Source organism: Rhamphochromis sp. 'chilingali' (assembly GCF_963969265.1).
Source record: "Rhamphochromis sp. 'chilingali' genome assembly, chromosome: 13".
Taxonomy (NCBI): domain Eukaryota; kingdom Metazoa; phylum Chordata; class Actinopteri; order Cichliformes; family Cichlidae; genus Rhamphochromis; species Rhamphochromis sp. 'chilingali'.
The window spans coordinates 197,471-216,220 of record NC_137940.1 but is presented as its reverse complement, the minus strand read 5'-3'; the positions used below and the strand labels follow the sequence as shown (position 1 = coordinate 216,220).

Genomic DNA, 18,750 nt, shown 5'->3' with positions numbered 1-18,750 from the left:
ATCGTGATTATCATTTTTGCCATAATCGAGCAGCCCTAGTACAAAGTAAACTTAGTGTCACATGCAGCCATTCAGCTTTTGCTCCCCACCAAACACAGTCTAAGAGATTATGTATACACCATTTTTTTGTAAAATAGACACTACACAATATTTGCAACACATTAGGTGACTAGAGGCGTACGAGTTGTTTTCTGCTCCTCCACCAATTACAGCAGCATTGACTTGTGTGATGGTGATGATGTAAAAGCCTGAGATTGAGAGAAATTATTTTTGTGCTGATGTGGTATAATCTAAACTAGAGCACCCAAATGCAATAATATATATAATATAATAATAGAAATAATACTGTCATTTAAATTCATCTATAGCTTCTTGTCTTTTCTTCTTAAACTTTTTCATCACCTCCATACAACTTGTTGTATTTTGTGTTGAATAAGTCCCAGTAACTGTACAAACACATACAATTAGACAATTTATATAATCAGATTTATCGTCAACCCGTGGTTACATGTGACACCCCGAGTCTAAACTTTCAATTCAATTCAGTTTTATTTATACTATGTGGTCACTAATGAGCAACAGATCTGTAAATCAAACTGAAAGATAACACTTATAAAGATGTTATGGCAAAGGTCCCATCAGGTTTGATGAGTAACATCAGCTTCCTTTTTGAATCATGTTAATACTCACTTAAGTCCAACATTTGTCTTGTTTAGCTTTGTTTTTGGTCTCCACCAACTACTGACCTGTCACTGACTGCATCTGTCTCTCTGTTTGCTACCGAGTTAGCATTGTATTAAGGCTTTACACTGTTACAGAAAATAGCTGCTTACTGCTGGAACCAGTGACTCTTGCCACCACAAGCAACATCCTTTATATTATACTTTGTGACAAAAAACAATGATTTGTAGAGCTAAAGATTCAGACTTAATTTGAGGCAAAAAGCATTACCTTATAGCAATGAGATCAGCCCATAGTCTTATAAAAGCCATCTGAGGTCCAAACGCTTCCATTATGTATGTGTAATGCCCGCCAGACTTCTTCATGCATGTTCCCAGCTCAGCATAGGACAGGGCTCCTGCAGTGACAGAGGTGACATATTAATCCTAGCTCAGAAACAAGAGGCTAGGTACATACCAGTCCCAGGACTGTTAAACTGTCTCAGAGGTGTACTCTCTCCCCTTTGTGTCCATGATTAGAGCAATGTATTATTGCGCAAGCTGCCTCAGTTCTGTAGCAACATTTTTGAGTGGAAAAAAGCATCACATTTATCCATTTCAGTACAGGCTTGGCAACAGCCATTAGGTGCAGTGGGTCCTGGGTTCCTTCTGGTGCATGACAGTACCTAGCCTCATGCAGGCAATTCCTGGAGAATAAGGGAATTGATACCACTGACGTGACTGACCGTCCGTGCCCTAAACACACACACCCGCCCTCTCACATCATCTATAATTGACTGAGACAGGACTCTTCCAGACACTAAACCAAGGCACAATGTACATTTCAATTCCTTTAATTTTAAATATGTTTATATTGTCTATCCTGTAAAATAGTCAGATATCTATTCATATTAATGTACAGAATTCACCTGCTTGCTGCTACTACTGCACATTCACCCAGTGTATATACTATATGTGTGTGTGTATATATATATATATATATATATATATATATATATATATAATGTTCTTCCTCTACACCCCCCCCCCCCCCCAATTTTTGCACATGTCGAGGAGCGTGTCAGGCTACATTTGTGTGTTATACTTGTATAACTATGCATGTGACAAATAATAAAGAACCTTGAACCTTGAACCATGCTTGCCTGAAATAAAAATCCATAGAACACCTCTGAAAAGTTATGTTTCGGTCCATCTGACACCATCGGGTTGCACCTCAGACTGCAACTCAGACCTCAGATCCTTTCGGGCTGTCTTTGACTTCAGCCCGGTGTAGGCTGATAATGCTCATTTCCATCGAGTGATGTGGCATTCTTTTGTAGAGTTGGATGTCTCGAGACCGGTCTTGGTCTCGAGACCACTTTTACGTGGACTTTTGTCTGGGTCTTGTCTTGGTCTCGACTGACTTTGGTCTCGGTCTTGATCTCGCTGTTTCGGTCTTCTCAAATCGACATAGTGTTCAGGAGATTTGGAGTCAACCATCAGCGGAGCGGGGGTGGTGGCTTACAGGGCTTAAGCCCGGGTCATTTTTTCAGAGTGTAATTTGTTAGTTAGATGCCTGCCTGACAACTGTATAAAACAAAAACAACACACGAAGCACAGAGCGTACCATCGTAAATTCCCCCTAATTTTGGTATGATCCGAGCTCAGGCACTAGGCGACTGAGCACTAGTGATTAGTGATGTTCGATTCGTGAACGAATCATTCAATACTCGAGAATCACTTTACTGACTCGTGAATCATGATTCACAAGCCCAACTGACTCACTGACTCATCCCTGTTGCTGTTAGCAAGCTAATTCCATTAGTAGAAATATATCTAGCTTATAATTAAAATTGTGGGGGGGAAACAACAGCCAGTTTCTTAACAAAAGCATTTCTGCTCTGAACTGGAAGAAAAAACCTTGAGTAGAAACCTCACATCAAGAAAATAGCTCCTTGGTTCACTGTAGCATCGCTCAGCTAACATGCTAACAGCACATTTGAGTTACTCACCCCCTCCCTTGCTGTGCTGAATTGTAGCATAAACGAATCACTCAGGACTGACTAACCCCCTTCCTTGCTGTGCTGAATCGTAGAGTAAGCGAATCACTCAGGACTCACTCCCTCCCTCCTGGCTCACAGCTAAAACGAGTTGAACGAATCACTGACTCACTCACCCCCTCCCTTCCTGTGCTGAATCGTAGCATAGAGGAATCACTCACTCACTCACCCCCTCCCTCCCGATTCGCAGCTTCTTCTTCTTCTTAGTTAGCACCAACGTTAAGGTACATTAGCGCCCCCTGGTACACAGCTCAGTGGACCCTCATGCTTCATGAGACACACTCACCCCTCCCTCTCGGTTATCAGCTGTTGAAACTCAGAGCGTGTTACCTTGGAAGAGTCGCTCCTTCACCGAAGACGAAATCCGATAGTCTGACTGACGCAGTATAACATTCAGTCTACACTTTGTTTTTTTGAAAAGATCATAAGCAGACTTAAGGAAAAAATATATGAACTGCTGCTGCAATAATGTAAGTTAAATAATTAGAAATTCGCTATTTCACTAAATTATTTAGATAAGAAAATATATATGTGACACATTTGAGGAAAATACTAATAATAAAAAAACAGAAAATTCTAAAGGTGTTTGTGTTTTTTTCCACGTGTATGGGGCAAGGGGGCGGTACTACGGTGTTGTTTGCCGGCAGTGCGAGTTAAAGATACGAGGAACAATGGATAGTCATCGAAGAAGCGATATTTGGATGCATTTTCAAATGAAAAGTGCAACACACGCACAATGCAACATTTGCAAGACAGTTTTGTCTTTTCGAGGGGCAAGTACATCAAATATGAGAAGACATCTCAGTAGCAAGCACCCCACAGTCATGCTACAACAACAGCACAGTCAAAACGCAGCTACTAGCATTGGACAACCTAGCAGCCAGCAGCAGGAGCAACAATCTTCAACAGCAGCATTATCAACAGCGGTCACATCACCTGTTTATTCCAGCAGCACATCAACAAGTACTCAGAAAGAAAATACAAGCACACACACAGCAGGGCAAGAACAACAATCAGCAAAAAGAAGACAGAGCCAGTCTTACATGGGAGCATTTGTGTCAAGGCCCATGATACCACTTCAGCAGAGCAAGGTTGACCAGGCTCTGGTTAAAATGATTGCCCAAGATTTTCAGCCCTTTTCAATCGTTGATGACAGAGAATTTAGGGAGTTCACCAAGGCACTTGATCCTTCATATGTTCTTCCCAGTAGAAGTACAGTATCCAGACAGCTGATGCCCAATTTGTTTCAGAAGATAAGAGCTGATGTTCAGGAAAAAATCAAGACAGCACCTGCTGTGTGCTTAACAACTGACTGCTGGACCTCCAGCACATCAGCAAGTTACATGTCTGTTACATGCCACTATGTGACCGAGTTTAAGCTGCAGTCAAACTTGTTGGACTGTTTTGAATTAAAAGACAACCATACATCTGAAAACCTGGCTAGAGAGCTGGAAAGCATTGCAACTGAATGGGCCATTATGGAAAAGATAGTTGCATGTGTAAGTGATAGTGCAGCCAATGTCAAGAAGGCTGTGGGTGACATCCTGCACTGGAACCATCTAAATTGTTTTGCACACATTTTGAATTTAATTGTCAGAAAGGGAATCCAGCAGTCTCAAATTCAAGAAATTATTAGAAAGGTAAAAGCAATAACTGAATATACACGCCGCAGCACAGTGGCTTCTGCTAAACTGAGAGAGACACAGCAGCAGATGGGACAGCCCCAACTACGACTGAAGCAAGATGTGCCAACCAGGTGGAATTCCACTTATTACATGCTGAAGCGGATTGCAGAAGTGAAGGATCCCCTCATTTCCACCCTGGCCTTGGTAAATCCACAGCTGCAAACCCTGTCACTTGAAGAGTGGGAGATGGTCAAGGAAACCTGTGAGGTCCTGCAGCCTTTTGAGGAAGTGACTGTGGAACTGAGTGCCGAAAGGTATGTTAAAATAGTGTCATAATACATGTATATATTTCATGTTGTGTCATTACATTTGCCTAAACACATTTTTCAATTCTTTCCCAGATAATAGCATTTAAGATGTTTCTTACAACAGCTTATAATTAAATGTAAACTGTAAAATGGTTTTATATGACAATGTATGCTTAATGCACTGCACTGTAACTGCATTAAAACGCATGGAACTATAGTCTTTCCTTTATTTCTCCTCAACAGGTTTGTTACTGGATCAAAAGCCATTTTAATGGCAAGAGGGCTGCAGAGGATTACTGCACACAGACAGAGAAGTCCTTCCATCTATCAGCCAATCCACAACATGGTAGACATCCTCATGGCAGAAATTGTCAAACGGCTGGGGGGGATCGAACAAGTGAGCCTGCTTGCAGATGCTACACTTTTGGATCCCAGGTTCAAGAAGCATGCATTTTTACATGATAGACATGCAGAAGATGCTGTAACAAGAGTTGTGGGAGCTGCATCAAGGTCCTTAAGACCACTGCCACTGGCAACACCCAGCACAGAGGAAGGAGAGGGTGTCCCACAGGCCAGTACTTCCACTGAGACAGTGCCTGTGATTTGGGCCGATTTTGAGGAGCGGGTTGCATCACTGAGGCCAGGAGTCCAAAACCCCTTCACAGAGGCAATGCTGGAGATTAAAGGATTCCTGTCAGAGCCACTCCTACCCCGGACATCTGACCTCCTGGAGTGGTGGAAGTCCCGTGCCACTGTCTTCAAAAAAACCTGCGATATTATGAAGACGAGACTCTGCATAGTGGCAACTTCCGTTCCATTAGAGCGGATCTTTTCAAAGGCAGGACAAATAATTACAGACAGGAGGAACCGCCTCAGCCCTGGAAAAGTTCGGGAGCTTATTTTCCTCAATGCCAATCTGTAAGGGACAATTAATTTTGAAGTGGACTAGTACTTTTGAACACAGTAATCTGTGAATTTTATTTATTTTTATTTTTATTTTTGATTTTGATTTTGTTGATTCACATTTCATTTTCTATCTGTCAGAAATTTCATTGATATTCTATTGAAATAAAAATAAATGTTCCCTTTACAAATCTTTATTTTTTGCTCTTTTTTGCTCTATAAAAGAGTTGTTTTTCTTTTTCAATCACTCATCTTAGCAATAGGGTTTACATGAAAAGACAAACAAATTAAGTTTGCATGAAAATGTAAATTTTTTGCACTCTCCTAGCAACTGACTCAGTGACTCAAATGACTCAAAACACCCGATTCATTTTGGTGAGTGACTCATTCAAACTCGATTCACTAAAAGGAATCAAATTTACCATCACTACTAGTGATGGGATTTCCAGCTCTTTTTAGAGAACCGGCTCTTTCTGCTCGCCTCACTAAAAAGAGCCCGCTCTTTCGGCTCCGAACCGGCTCTTTAGGTTGTTTTGTTGCTTTAATTAATTTATTATTAACAACAATATAAAATTATGCACAAAAGGAATTACTAATGTAAAAAAAAAGTGGTTTTATTTATATATGTTTATATATAAATATATGCGGTGGCCCCTAGAGACAAAACACGTACGAACTCCAAAGCACATTTCTAGCGTTAACTGAACTTCCAAAACAGAGCTACCTAGATCACTTAAATTACACAATTGAAAGCATATGTGAGAGCCAGTTCTCTAAAAAGAGCCGGAAATCCCATCACTATTCAGCATCACTCTGAGACAGGATATTTCTAACTTTAGAGATGTTGCGCAAATGGAAGAAAGCAGTCTTACATATGTGCGTTAAATATGTGCGTTAAAGGACATGTCCTGGTCAAAAATGACTCCAAGGTTCCTCACAGTGTTACTGGAGGCCAAGGTAATGCCATCCAGAGTAAGAATCTGGTTAGATACCATATTTCTAAGATTTTCAGGGCCGAGTACAATAACCTCAGTTTTATCTGAATTAAGAAGCAGAAAGTTAGCGGCCATCCAGGTCTTTATGTCTTTAAGACATTCCTGCAGTTTAACTCATTGTTGTGTGGTATCTGGCTTCATGGACAGATAGAGCTGGGTGTCATCTGCATAGCAGTGAAAATGTATGCTTTGTCTTCTAATGATGCTGCCTAAGGGAAGCATGTACAATGTAAACAGAATTGGTCCTAGCACTGAACCCTGTGGAACTCCATAATTGACCTCAGTGTGTGAAGAGGACTCTACATTTACATGCACAAATTGGAGTCTATTAGATAGATATGATACAAACCACTGCAGTACAATACCTGTAATACCTACAGCATGTTCTAATCGCTCTAATAGGATATTTTGGTCGACAGTATCGAATGCTGCACTAAGGTCTAGCAGGACAAGCACAGAGATGAGTTCACTGTCAGAAGCCATAAGAAGATCATTTGTAACCTTCACTAAAGCTGTTTCTGTGCTGTGATGAGCTCTGAAACCTGGCTGAAACTCTTCAAATAAACCATTCCTCTGCAGATGATCTGTTAGCTGTTTGACAACTACTCTTTCAAGGATGTTTGATATGAAAGGAAGGTTGGAGATTGGCCTGTAATTAGCTAAGACTGCTGGGTCTAGAGATGGCTTTTTGAGTAAAGGTTTAACTACAGCCAGCTTGAAGGCATGTGGTACATAGCTGATTATTAGAGATAGGTTGATCATATTTAAGATCAAAGAATTAATTAATGGAAGTTTTGTAGGAATGGGGTCTAAAAGACACGTTGATGGTTCTGAGGAATTAATTATTGAAGTTAACTCAGAAAGATCAATTGGAGAAAAAGAGTCTAACTTAACATCAATGGTACTAAGAGTAGCTGTAGATAATATTACATCTGTGGGATTATTACTGGTAATTTTTTCTCTAATGATAAAAATTTTATTTGTGAAGAAGTTCATGAAGTTATTACTAGTTAACGTTAAAGGGATGGTTGGCTCAACAGAGCTCTGATTGTTTGTCAGCCTGGCTACAGAGCTGAAGAGAAACCTGGGGTTCTGATTTTCTTCAATCAGTGATGAATAGTAAGATGTTCTGGCTTTGCGGAGGGCTTACTTATAAAGCAGCAAACTATTTCTCCAGGCTAAATGATGATCCTCTAGATTTGTGACACGCCATTTCCTCTCCAGATTACGAGTCATCTGCTTTAGGGTACGTGTTTGAGAATTATACCACGGAGTCAGGTACTTCTGATTAGAGACCTTAGTTTTCACAGGAGCTACAGTATCCAGAGTCGTACGTAGTGAGGAGGTGATATTATTAACAAGATGATCGACCTCTGTTGGAGTAGTATTCAGATAGCTGCTCTGCTCTGTGTTGGTACAGGGCATTGAAGATGATAACAGAGGGTGGATTATATTCTTAAACTTAGTTACAGCCAATGTTCCCTCTAATTGTTCATGTGTTGGAGCGAACACACAAACTCTCTGAGCGGTCCCTTGGACCACTGTGAGCAACAGCAGACGTGTCCGCTGTGGTCACGCCAGCATCAAATCCATCTAAGTTACATGGTTTATTAAAGTAATCAAATTACAGCATTTATGTTAGACTACTTTTAATTAACTGCTTTAGCCCACTTACAACGAAAATTTAAAAAAAAATCTTTTTCCTGACCTGTGTAGGATGTTAACACTATTGGAAGGAAAATAACTTGAACTCCAATTTTGAAAACACAACTTTCTTTTTTTTTTTCTATAAAGCTCTGACTTGTATTATGAGTCTGTGGTCTGGGAGAGAGTCTGTAACTCTCTGTCTGCAAAATACAGTAAATAATGACCAATGTTGGGCAATTAATTATAGTTACTTCTTCAAAAAAGTAACTGAGTTATGCAAACAACAAAGTTTTTTGCAGCTGTTTACCTAAAAATGCAGCCAAGATGTTTTTAAATAAACATTTCACACTATTTACAGAACAATCAGCTGTTCTGCATCAAATCTGATGCCACACAAATTATTTGTGTCACTGCAAAAATAATTTCTGTCCACTATGAGATGAAGGAGAACAACAGCCTGATACCTGCAGGCCTGACAACAGGAGATGTATCACTGCTGTAACACCTGTAACATTCAGCAGTCGCCTCATTGTTCTGACACACACAACAAAACTATTGACTACACTACACACTAACTACACAAGATTTGCGCTAAACGTCGCAAATCTCTCACATCTCAAAACACCGCTGTCACTCCTACAACTTCCCCCTTCCTAAACAACTAAATGCCATGTTGCCATATCATTTTTCTATTGGTCGACATGGTACATTTTTCGACCAACAGGAAAGGCTGGGGTTTCTTTGGGTTTTGTTCTTGTTCACAGGCGGAGAGCGTTTTTGAGCATTTTCCTTATAAAACACAGTTTTTACCATTTCTTCCCGCAGTAAATATAAACAACGATAGTATTCAGGAAGAAACCAAACATTGCTATGTGGAGTGAATAAATAAAAGTATATTTACGGTGGCCCCTCTGTGTTTGTTTCCAAAACCTTGTCTTCTGACTTTTTTCTCTTCCTTTCAGATCACTGATGTTCTTTATTTTTCCCTCTTTCACTCTATTTGACCATCTTTCCCTTTATGAGAAACTCTTTCTTCAACTCAGGCTGGCTGTTAATGTTTTCTCTCCTTCTTTTTTGATCATCCCTGTTCCTTCTCTTTCGTTCCTCTACTGACAGCTTCCCCTTTGCTATTTTAGCCTGAAATGTACCATTTTGTAATCACTATAATTTTTCTGAACCTTATGCTTTTTCACAGATTAAGGATGAATATTCACAACACAATTATGCATTAAGCAATAGAAATGCTATCCAGCCATTAAGTTTGATGTCATTAGCTGTTTCCAGGTCCAAACTCCGCTGCAGATCCCAAAGTCAAAGGAACTCTGCGGCATCACTGAGAGATACAAACTCTCTAAATTCTTTCATCTTTAATAAAATGATCAGTGTGGCTCTACCAGGTGCAACATCCAGGTATCCATGAAGACAGAAAATTTAAATCTTGCATTTCATCGACTTTGGTGTTGACGCACTATGGTTGTGACACAGAGTTTTATCAGAAAGGTGTGCAATAAATGAAATAAAAACAAACAAATTATCACAGCAGTGACCTCATGGCATGTGTATCAAACAGGAAGTGGTAAAGGGGTCCTCAGAGTGTAAGCTGCCCACAATAATTCCTGATTTTTTTGTACTTTTAAAAAAATCTGACGGTGTTGACAAAAACTCTGGACACGATTTTAATCACTTAAAAAATATTTAAAAATAAATTTTCAATTGCATATTTTGATATTATATAAGGTATTGACTTAAATACTTAGTGATGAGAGCCATGATGTTAAATTTTACATTACTTTTAATTTTTTTTCTGTATTGTAATATTATCACACCTGCTTCTGGACAATGGATTTTTAAGGTACTGGTAATGAATTGTACCATTTAAAATAAATATATATTTATAAAAAATGCAAAATTGTAGTTTTGTTGTATAAACATTGCCTTGGTTTGTCATGGTCCTGGGCCATGTTGGCCCAGTATTCTTAGTTTCCTGTATTTTTGTATTCCTTTTTTAGGCCATGTTTCCTGAGTTGCCCTGTTGTGTTGTTCCCTAAGTGTATTCATGAGCCCTGCTCCTCCACCAGTCTCTGAATGAAGGTAACGAAAACATAACTAGTGATCCTGACATGACTTCTGTCTTCCTGGAGGTAATAAACAAGGTGATTTTGAACTGTTTTGCTCCAGCACCATTACCTCCACTCAGGAGATGGAGGCTGAGATCAGGGTTAACGTGACACCATTTTCTCCTGCCTCTGTGAACTCATCACTAGATAGGATTTTGGCCTTGAACAATGGTGTAACCACTCACTCTCAGCCTGAAGTGTCACCTGCTTCAGTTAATGGTTTACGTACCGTTTTACCTGTATCTGTCTCTCCACTCAATATAGTTATCACTCTGAAGCCACAGATCACTGCGGGTGCAGGTTCCAACAAACACATTCATCCAACACACCACAGTCATGCTACCACGGTGCCATTGGTTAGGTCCATACCTGTGTATTTACTGTTTTTCCAGGAGTCAGCTCCTGATGATCTAAGCCTTGTTTTTGTGGATCGAGTGGCAATTCTTGTTTTCTGTATGGTTGAACCAGCTCCTCTGAGCCGCACACTACCATCGGTTAAGTCCAACCAGCTTATGTTGACCTCTCCTAGGATTACTGAGACTGGGCCAGTAACCTGTGAGCCGCTTTAGACTGATGCAGACTCTGGGAACCTAATGATTGCTGGCTCAGAACTGGTGGTCACTACCACTGCTCATTTCATGGTCTTTTGTGCCAAGATATTAAGCCCTATAGCATGTTTTTCACCCGCTCTTTCTCTCTCTGGGATTGTGCCTCAGCAGCCTGTGTTTCCTCAGCTCCTAGTCCAGCCAGGGGCCTCTATAACTGTTTGTCCTGCATCTGCTGTTGAACTCCCGGGTGTGCCTATCTGGCACCCTGCGGCGACACCACCGCTTCACGTCACGTCAGCTGGAGGGTCCGAGGGTCCCGTCCGACAGCTGTTTTTCGTCTCCGCTGGCGGCTCTGGTCAGCCCGGCCAGCACCTCCTCGTCTCCGCTGGGGGTTCAGGGGAACGCCTCCAGCCGCTCTTCGTCTCTGCTGGCGGCTCTGCTCAGCCTAGCCAGCACCTCCTCGTCTCCGCTGGAGGGTCCGAGGGGCCCGTTCAGCCGCCTGTCTCCGCTGGAGGGTCCGAGGGGTCCGTTCAGCCGCCTGTCTCCGCTGGAGGGTCCGAGGGGCCCGTTCAGCCACCTGTCTCCGCTGGAGGGTCCGAGGGACCTGTTCAGCAACCTTCCTCGTCAACTGGGGGGCCCGAGGAGCCCGTCCAGCCACCAGCTGCTCCATCAGCTGCAGCCTCGGAGTCCCCGTCCCCAGCTTCCACGCCGCCGCCAGCTGCAGCCTTCGTGTCTCCACCCATGCCGTCGCCATGTTGGCCCAGTATTCTTAGTTTCCTGTATTTTTGTATTTCGTTCCTTATTTAGGCCATGTTTCCTGAGTTGCCCTGTTGTGTTGTTCCCTAAGTGTTTTCCCTTCGTGACTCTTACCCCCTGTGTGCCCCTCTGTGTATTCATGAGCCCTCGTCCCTCTTTGTGTTTATTCCCTGTTTCCCCTGCCCGTTATGTCTATGTTCTCCCTGTGCTCTCTCTCTCCTCCGGTCTGAACCCCCGTGCACTTCCTGTGTTACTTTGTGCCTCTCGCGCCTGTATACGTCATGTTACGTTCACTCCGCCCTGTCTCGTTATGGTTATCTGTGTCCCCGTGTGTTCCCACTTCCCTCGTTAACCCTCTGTGTATTTATGTCTGCGTCTCCCTCAGTTCTGTGTCGCGTTCTCCCTCATGCTAAGTGGATTTCCCTTTGTCTCTCTGCGAGTGTTAGTTTATGGTTCCCAGTTTAAGTTTTGTATTTTCTGTGATCTGCCTTCCAGCATTAAAGCTGTGATTTTGAGTTTATCCCCTGAGTCCGTGAGTTTGCATTTTGGGTCCTCATCCTGCCTGCCACACAGCGAGCCATGACATGGTTTGTCTTTTAGGCAGTTGGGTAACACTTGTATGCATATTTTTAACCACAAAATTGGGTTTTATCTGCTGGACATGTTTTGTCCCTTATCTCAAGAATCACTGATGTTCCAAGATGGCGCGGCCACGTCCAGACGCCTTCCTGACCGCTCCGCTCCGACTATCCACTTTTCTTGTTTTTTACTTATTTTTTGCTCTGGTTTACATCCCAAAATCCTCTAGTCTTATAGTATACGACAGCGGATCACTTGTAAACATCGGTGCCAAGGTTGCACATCTAATCTTGGACACTTTTAAACCTGACCCTTCCTGGCCGCCAGAGATTCTACACGGCGCGGAGAACAACAAAGGACGGGCCGCTCATCCGAGGCACAGAACAAAGAAGCGCCGGGGAAAACGCGCTGGTATTAGGAACAGACTGAGACAGCAGGCGCATCGCGCACCACTGCCCAGTATCCTACTGGCCAATGTACAATCCATGGAGAACAAGCTCGATGACATAATAGCAAGGGTCACCTTCCAAAGTGACATGAGGGACTGCAACATTCTGTGCTTCACGGAGACATGGCTGTCCCCCACCGTGCCGGACCAGGCCGTAACTTCGTCGGATTCATTCTTTGTGCTCCGCGCGGACAGAACGGCAGAGTCGAACAAAACCAAAGGTGGAGGAGTGTGTTTCATGGTAAACAGAAAGTGGTGTGATGCCAGGAGCATTTCTACTCTCTCCAGCGGCTGCTCGCCACATCTGGAGTTCCTGAGCATTAAGTGCCGCCCTTTCTATCTGCCCCGTGAGTTCACCTCAGTCATCGCCACGGCGGTCTACATCCCACCCCAAGCGGACACAGGTATGGCTTTGTCCGAATTACATGATGTGCTGAGCTCGCTTCAAAACAAGGACCCGGGCACAGCCCTCATTGTAGCAGGAGACTTTAACAAAGCGAACCTCAGACAAGTCATGCCAAACTTTTACCAGCATGTCTCGTGTCCAACGAGAGGGGATCGGATTTTGGATCACTGCTACACGCCATACAAGCAGGGCTACAAAGCTGTCTCACACCCGGCTTTTGGGAAGTCTGACCACAACGCCATCTTCCTCATTCCCCAGTATAAACAAAGCATACGGAGGGAAGACGTGACCACGAGGGAGGTACAACGGTGGACTGCCCAATCAGAAGCTACGCTACAGGACGCACTCAACGACGTAGACTGGGACATGTTCAGAGTATGCGCAGTCGACATCAACGAGTTTACGGAAGTAGCAGTATGCTTCGTCAATATGCTAGCGGAGGAGATTATCCCCACTGCCAGAGTCACCACATTCCCAAACCAGAAACCGTGGATGGACAGATCGATCCGCACTGCTATAAATGCCAGGACCGCCTCCTACAACGCGGGTCTCGCCACTGGCGATATGAGCGCCTACAAAGCGGCCTCATACGGCGTGCGGCGCGCGGTGAGAGATGCCAAACGCAGGTACCGGGAACGTGTGGAGTCCCGCTTCCACCAGGGCGACACACGGAGTATGTGGCACGGACTACGCACCATTACGGACTACAAAGCCAGGGACACTGCGCCGATCAACGCCGACTCTGCCCGTTTCGAGGTTAGCCAGGCGGCTAATGCTATATACCGCCTGACTACCGAGGACAGTGACGTCATCAGCGAGAGACCGGTGACCAGCATCGCGGAGCATGACGTCCGAGCGGCGCTGAGGAGAGTGAACACAAGGAAAGCGGCGGGGCCAGACGGCATCACCGGCCGTCTGCTGCGCTGCTGTGCTGACCAGCTAGCAAGTGTGTTCACTTACATCTTCAACGAGTCCCTGGCGAAGTCTGTGGTCCCCACATGCTTCAAAAGATCCACCATCATCCCTGTGCCCAAGAACAGCAAACCCTCATCCCTGAACGATTACCGGCCAGTTGCACTGACCTCGGTAGTAATGAAGGTGTTTGAGAGGCTGCTGAAGAACATCATCTCCTCCTCCATCCCAGACACCACAGATCCGCTGCAGTTCGCCTACAGATCCGCTGCAGTTCGCCTACAGATCCAACAGATCCACAGAGGATGCCATCGCCCACGTCCTACACACCACTCTCAGCCACGTGGACAAGAAACAGGGTAACTATGTGCGAATGCTGTTTGTTGATTACAGTTCAGCTGGGGTGGCTGTAGCTCAGGTGGTAGAGCAGGTCATCTACTGATCGGAAGGTTGGTGGTTCGATTCCCGGCTTCCCCTAGTCTGCATGCCAAATATCCTTGGGCAAGATACTAACCCGAAATTGCTCTCCGATGCATTCATCGGAGTATGAATGTGTGTGAATGTCAGTTGTGCTTGTGCAAATGGGTGTGAATGGGTGAATGCACAAGTTGTGTAAAGCGCTTTGAGTGCTCAGAAGAGTGGAAAAGCGCTATATAAGAACCAGTCCATTTACCATTCAGCGTTTAACACAATAGTGCCCTGCAGACTGTTCACAAAGCTGAGGGATCTGGGACTTAACAGCCGTCTGTGTGCATGGGTGTTGGACTTCCTCACTGGCAGAACTCAGGTGGTGAGGGTGGGCAGGTGCTTCTCCAACAGCAACACCATCAACACAGGAGCACCTCAGGGATGTGTCCTCTCGCCACTGCTCTACTCCCTCTACACTTCAGACTGTGTGGCCACCCATGGCTCCAACACCATTGTGAAGTTTGCTGACGACACAGTGGTGTTGGGTGCCATCTCCAACAACGATGAGGCGGCCTACATGGATGAAGTGAAGAATCTGGCATCGTGGTGCCAGGACAACCACCTCCAGCTGAACGTCAGCAAGACCAAGGAGCTGGTGGTGGACTTCAGAAGGGGTCAGCACAGAGACTACAAGCCCATTATCATCAATGGAGCTCCAGTGGAGAGGGTGCAGTCCTTCAAGTATCTTGGTGTCCACATCTCCTCAGACCTGACATGGGCTGCCCACATTCAGGTCCAGACCAAAAAGGCTAGGCAGCGCCTGTATCACCCACGACAACTGAGGAAGTTCAGGGTCTCTCCAAAGATCCTCAGGATTTTCTATACAGGCGCTGTGGAGAGCATCCTCACACAGAACATGACATCGTGGTTTGGGAACAGCTGTGTGAAGGACCAAAAAGCTCTCCAGAGAGTGATCCGTACAGCAGAACGCTGCTGCAGGATTGCTCCCCCCCCGCTTCAGGACACCTACACCAGGAGATGCCGGACTAGAGCAGCGCAGATACTGAAGGACCCGTCCCATCCTGGCAACAAACTGTTCCAACTTCTGCAATCTGGTAGAAGGTTCCGCATCTTCCGGGCAAGGACAGAGAGACTCAAGAGGAGCTTCTCTCCCCAAGCCATCCGTGCCCTAAACACACACACCCACCCTCTCACATCATCTATAATTGACTGAGACAGGACTCTTCCAGACACTAAACCAAGGCACAATGTACATTTCAATTCCTGTAATTTTAAATATGTTTATATTGTCTATCCTGTAAAATAGTCAGATGTCTATTCATATTAATGTACAGAATTCACCTGCTTGCTGCTACTACTGCACATTCACCCAGTGTATATACTATATGTGTATATATATATATATATATATATAATGTTCTTCCTCTACACCCCCCCCAATTTTTGCACATGTCGAGGAGCGTGTCAGGCTACATTTCACTGTGTGTTATACTTGTATAACTATGCATGTGACAAATAATAAAGAACCTAGAACCTAGAAAAAAGTTTTGTTTCACTTCCATTTCTTCCTGTAGCATGTTGAAGCTCTACTTGGAACTTTGTTAGCCAGTTCTCAGGTGGTCTTAAACTTTATTGGGACTGGATTAATCTCTGACTCTCTCCCACAGCATGTATTTGTCCTGTGTTCCTCCCCTCAACCCCAATCAGACCTACCCCCCCCCCCGCCCCCTCCAGTTCTGCTGGAGCTTTCTTCATGTTAAAAAGACGTTTTTACTTCCGGCTCGCTCAAAGGAGGTCATGCAATAGTTGTGGTGTTTATTATTGAATGTCAGGATGATTGGCTAATATGTCCTGTGGTTAATGATCAAATCAGAATTGATACATCTCGTAAGTTCTGGTGGTTGTTAAGTTCACTGAGAGTCTGAAAAATTACATAATTCAAGTGTTATCTTTCTCAAAGAAACCAAGCAGTTATGTATATTCACATATTGCACAAGGTAACAAACCCATGAGCACATCTGTCATTTTTTTTCAAAGATTTGAAAATGAATTGAGAAATCATTAGTGCACACAATTAAAACCAGGAAGTGAAGAATTGCCCAACTGTTGAAGGTGGAGCCAGGAGAGCCCCCGGGCAGAGGTTTTGTCTGTGTTCGCCCATGTCCATCTCTGTTGACCTCTGGCCTGCATGTGCTTTAGGCAAAGACCGCAGTGGAGCTTCAGCTCTCCTTTGTTGGACTTGCACTGCTGTGGGTATTCAACAACAGATTCTGCTCTTCTCCAGTGTTTTTTTAGTCTTTTTGTTCCCAATAAGACTCTGACCAGTCAGAACTGAATTCAGGATTAGACTGCAGATTCTGACCTGAATAAACAGCCTGTAGGCATAGCACATCCTCTGTGTAACATGACAGAGGCCACATTTTGGCATGGACATGCAGATAACAGGCGGAAGTGCTGCTGTAAAGGTCCTTGGGTTTCAATACTTGAGATCATCATTGACAGCAAATGAGTTATGTTCATGTGTAAAATGAGTTTGTCCATTTACATTTCTAGAAACTGCATAAATATGTCTGTAACTTCTAAACAGTCAGTGCAATGTTTTTGTTAAACCCTTCAATTAAACTGAAACTCTGTATTTCAATCACATCCTGACTGTTTGATTTGAAATCCACTGTGGTGCTGAAGACAAAGCTACAAATACGCATAGTTAGGTCCATATTTGTTGGAGCGAGACACAAAGTGTGAGAATATTCAGAATAAGTCGCAGAATCACAGCAATCATGCAGGAAAAAAGTTTTATAAGTGTTGATGCTGTGTGACTTTTACAGTCTCCAACAGTGAGTTATCAGGTCACTGTGTATGTGTAGCCATGTTTACAGCGATGCTGTGAAGCAGACTGAAGTTTGACTGAGACTTGAAGATCAGACCCAAGTTAGTGAGTTCAGCCCTGATGGCTGCCATAAAACTTTACTCTGAAACATTCAGCTCATGGTTTGAAGCAGATTTTTGTGGCTGTGAGATGAGCCTTTATATTAAAATCATCACTACACTTCTGATATTTGCATTAGTGAACTGTAAAATAGCAGCTTTAGCACAGAAGAAGCTTACTCGACGGTTTCAATACTGACAGTGTTTTTGGCAGTGATGGTTACATCTCTTCTTTTTTAATCTTACTTTATACAGAAAACAAATGACTTCTGTTTGTTACTTTTCTGACTTCTTTTTATGTCTGTTGTTAAATCTCTACAGCCACAAACAGTTTTCTGAAGCTCCACCAGTATATTACAAGAGCAGAACTCCTCTGCTCATATTCCAACTCACCAAAGAGGGACAGCACGCCACAGGCAATCCACACCAGCAGGGACACTCCCACACTTCCGGAGTGCTTCAGGATTCCCTTTGGTGAGATGAAGATCCCGGCTCCGATGATGGTCCCAATGATGATGGAGATGCCTCGGAGCAGGGTCACCTTCTTCCCCAGTTCTACCTTTCCGTCCTCACGCTTGAGTTCTGTCCCGTTTGAGGAAGCTTTGTGTCCATTTGCTGCAGTTTCTCTGTGAGCAGATGCAGAGCTTCCAGTCATCTCTGTACACAGTGCCTACCACGCTTCTTCTCTTTATGAATGCTCTGTCTGTGACTGCAGACACCCCGTCTTTGTGACTGAAAGTTACAAAACTCTGAGTTAAGACTAAAGGCCAGGCAGGCCGTGCTCTCTATCTCTCTCTCCTCCCACCCACCAACCTTCACTCTGCCCTCCCTCTCTCTTATCTCTCTCACTTACGTCTCACTTTCCTGCCCGGCTGTCTACCCTTTGACATCACCAAACTTTTCTCTCCTTTCTTTCTTCTCTGCACTGCTGTCTCACCCTGAGTTTGCCTTCCTGCAGCCCCTCTTGTGTAAATCCTGGCTCACGTCAGTGAGGTGTTGCTCTGTTGGGTAATCATGACACAGCAACCTGTTTTTCAACACAGACTCACTCGTTTCCTCATCTCCACCCCTTATCCAATTTCTCTTTTGTCTAATTTCCTCTTGTAATTCAACGTCCTCCTCTTTTTATTAACATGACGACACAGGTCTGTAAGCTGCCCTGGGATGATTTCAATCGAGGCGAGCAGGTAAAACCAGCTTTCCTGGGACAGCAGCAACTTCAAAGAGCTATACAAACTGCTTTACTTCGAGGTGACCATGGTACTCAAGGGAACAGAAAATAAGGAAGTATTAGAAACCCTGTAAGGGCTGGTGAAACACTGCTCTGTTTTATGTAAAATCAAAGTTAGCTACTGAACATGCATATCATTGTTTTCACTGCTAATCAAATTATCATGTAAGAAAACAAAGGCACAGGAATAAAAAAGGCT

At 43.9% G+C, this 18,750-nt stretch overlaps 1 protein-coding gene across 3 annotated transcripts in view; it reads right to left on the bottom strand.

Annotated features, from left to right (window-relative positions):
* Window positions 1–18,290, bottom strand: part of slc7a11 (solute carrier family 7 member 11) — a 52,651-nt gene extending 34,361 nt beyond the window's left edge. Inside the window, exons 1-2 of one of the 3 annotated variants that reach the window (XM_080900637.1) lie at window positions 17,714–18,290; window positions 952–1,078 (exon numbers count right to left, since the gene is read on the bottom strand). In XM_080900637.1, coding sequence (XP_080756763.1) covers window positions 952–1,078; window positions 17,714–17,975 — 389 coding nt within the window. In that variant the 5' untranslated portion in view covers window positions 17,976–18,290. Of the gene's footprint in view, window positions 1–951; window positions 1,079–2,671; window positions 2,855–17,713 lie in introns of those variants that run through there. The other 2 variants (XM_080900636.1, XM_080900638.1) reach the window with 2 other exon arrangements.
* Window positions 18,291–18,750: the final 460 nt, after the last annotated feature.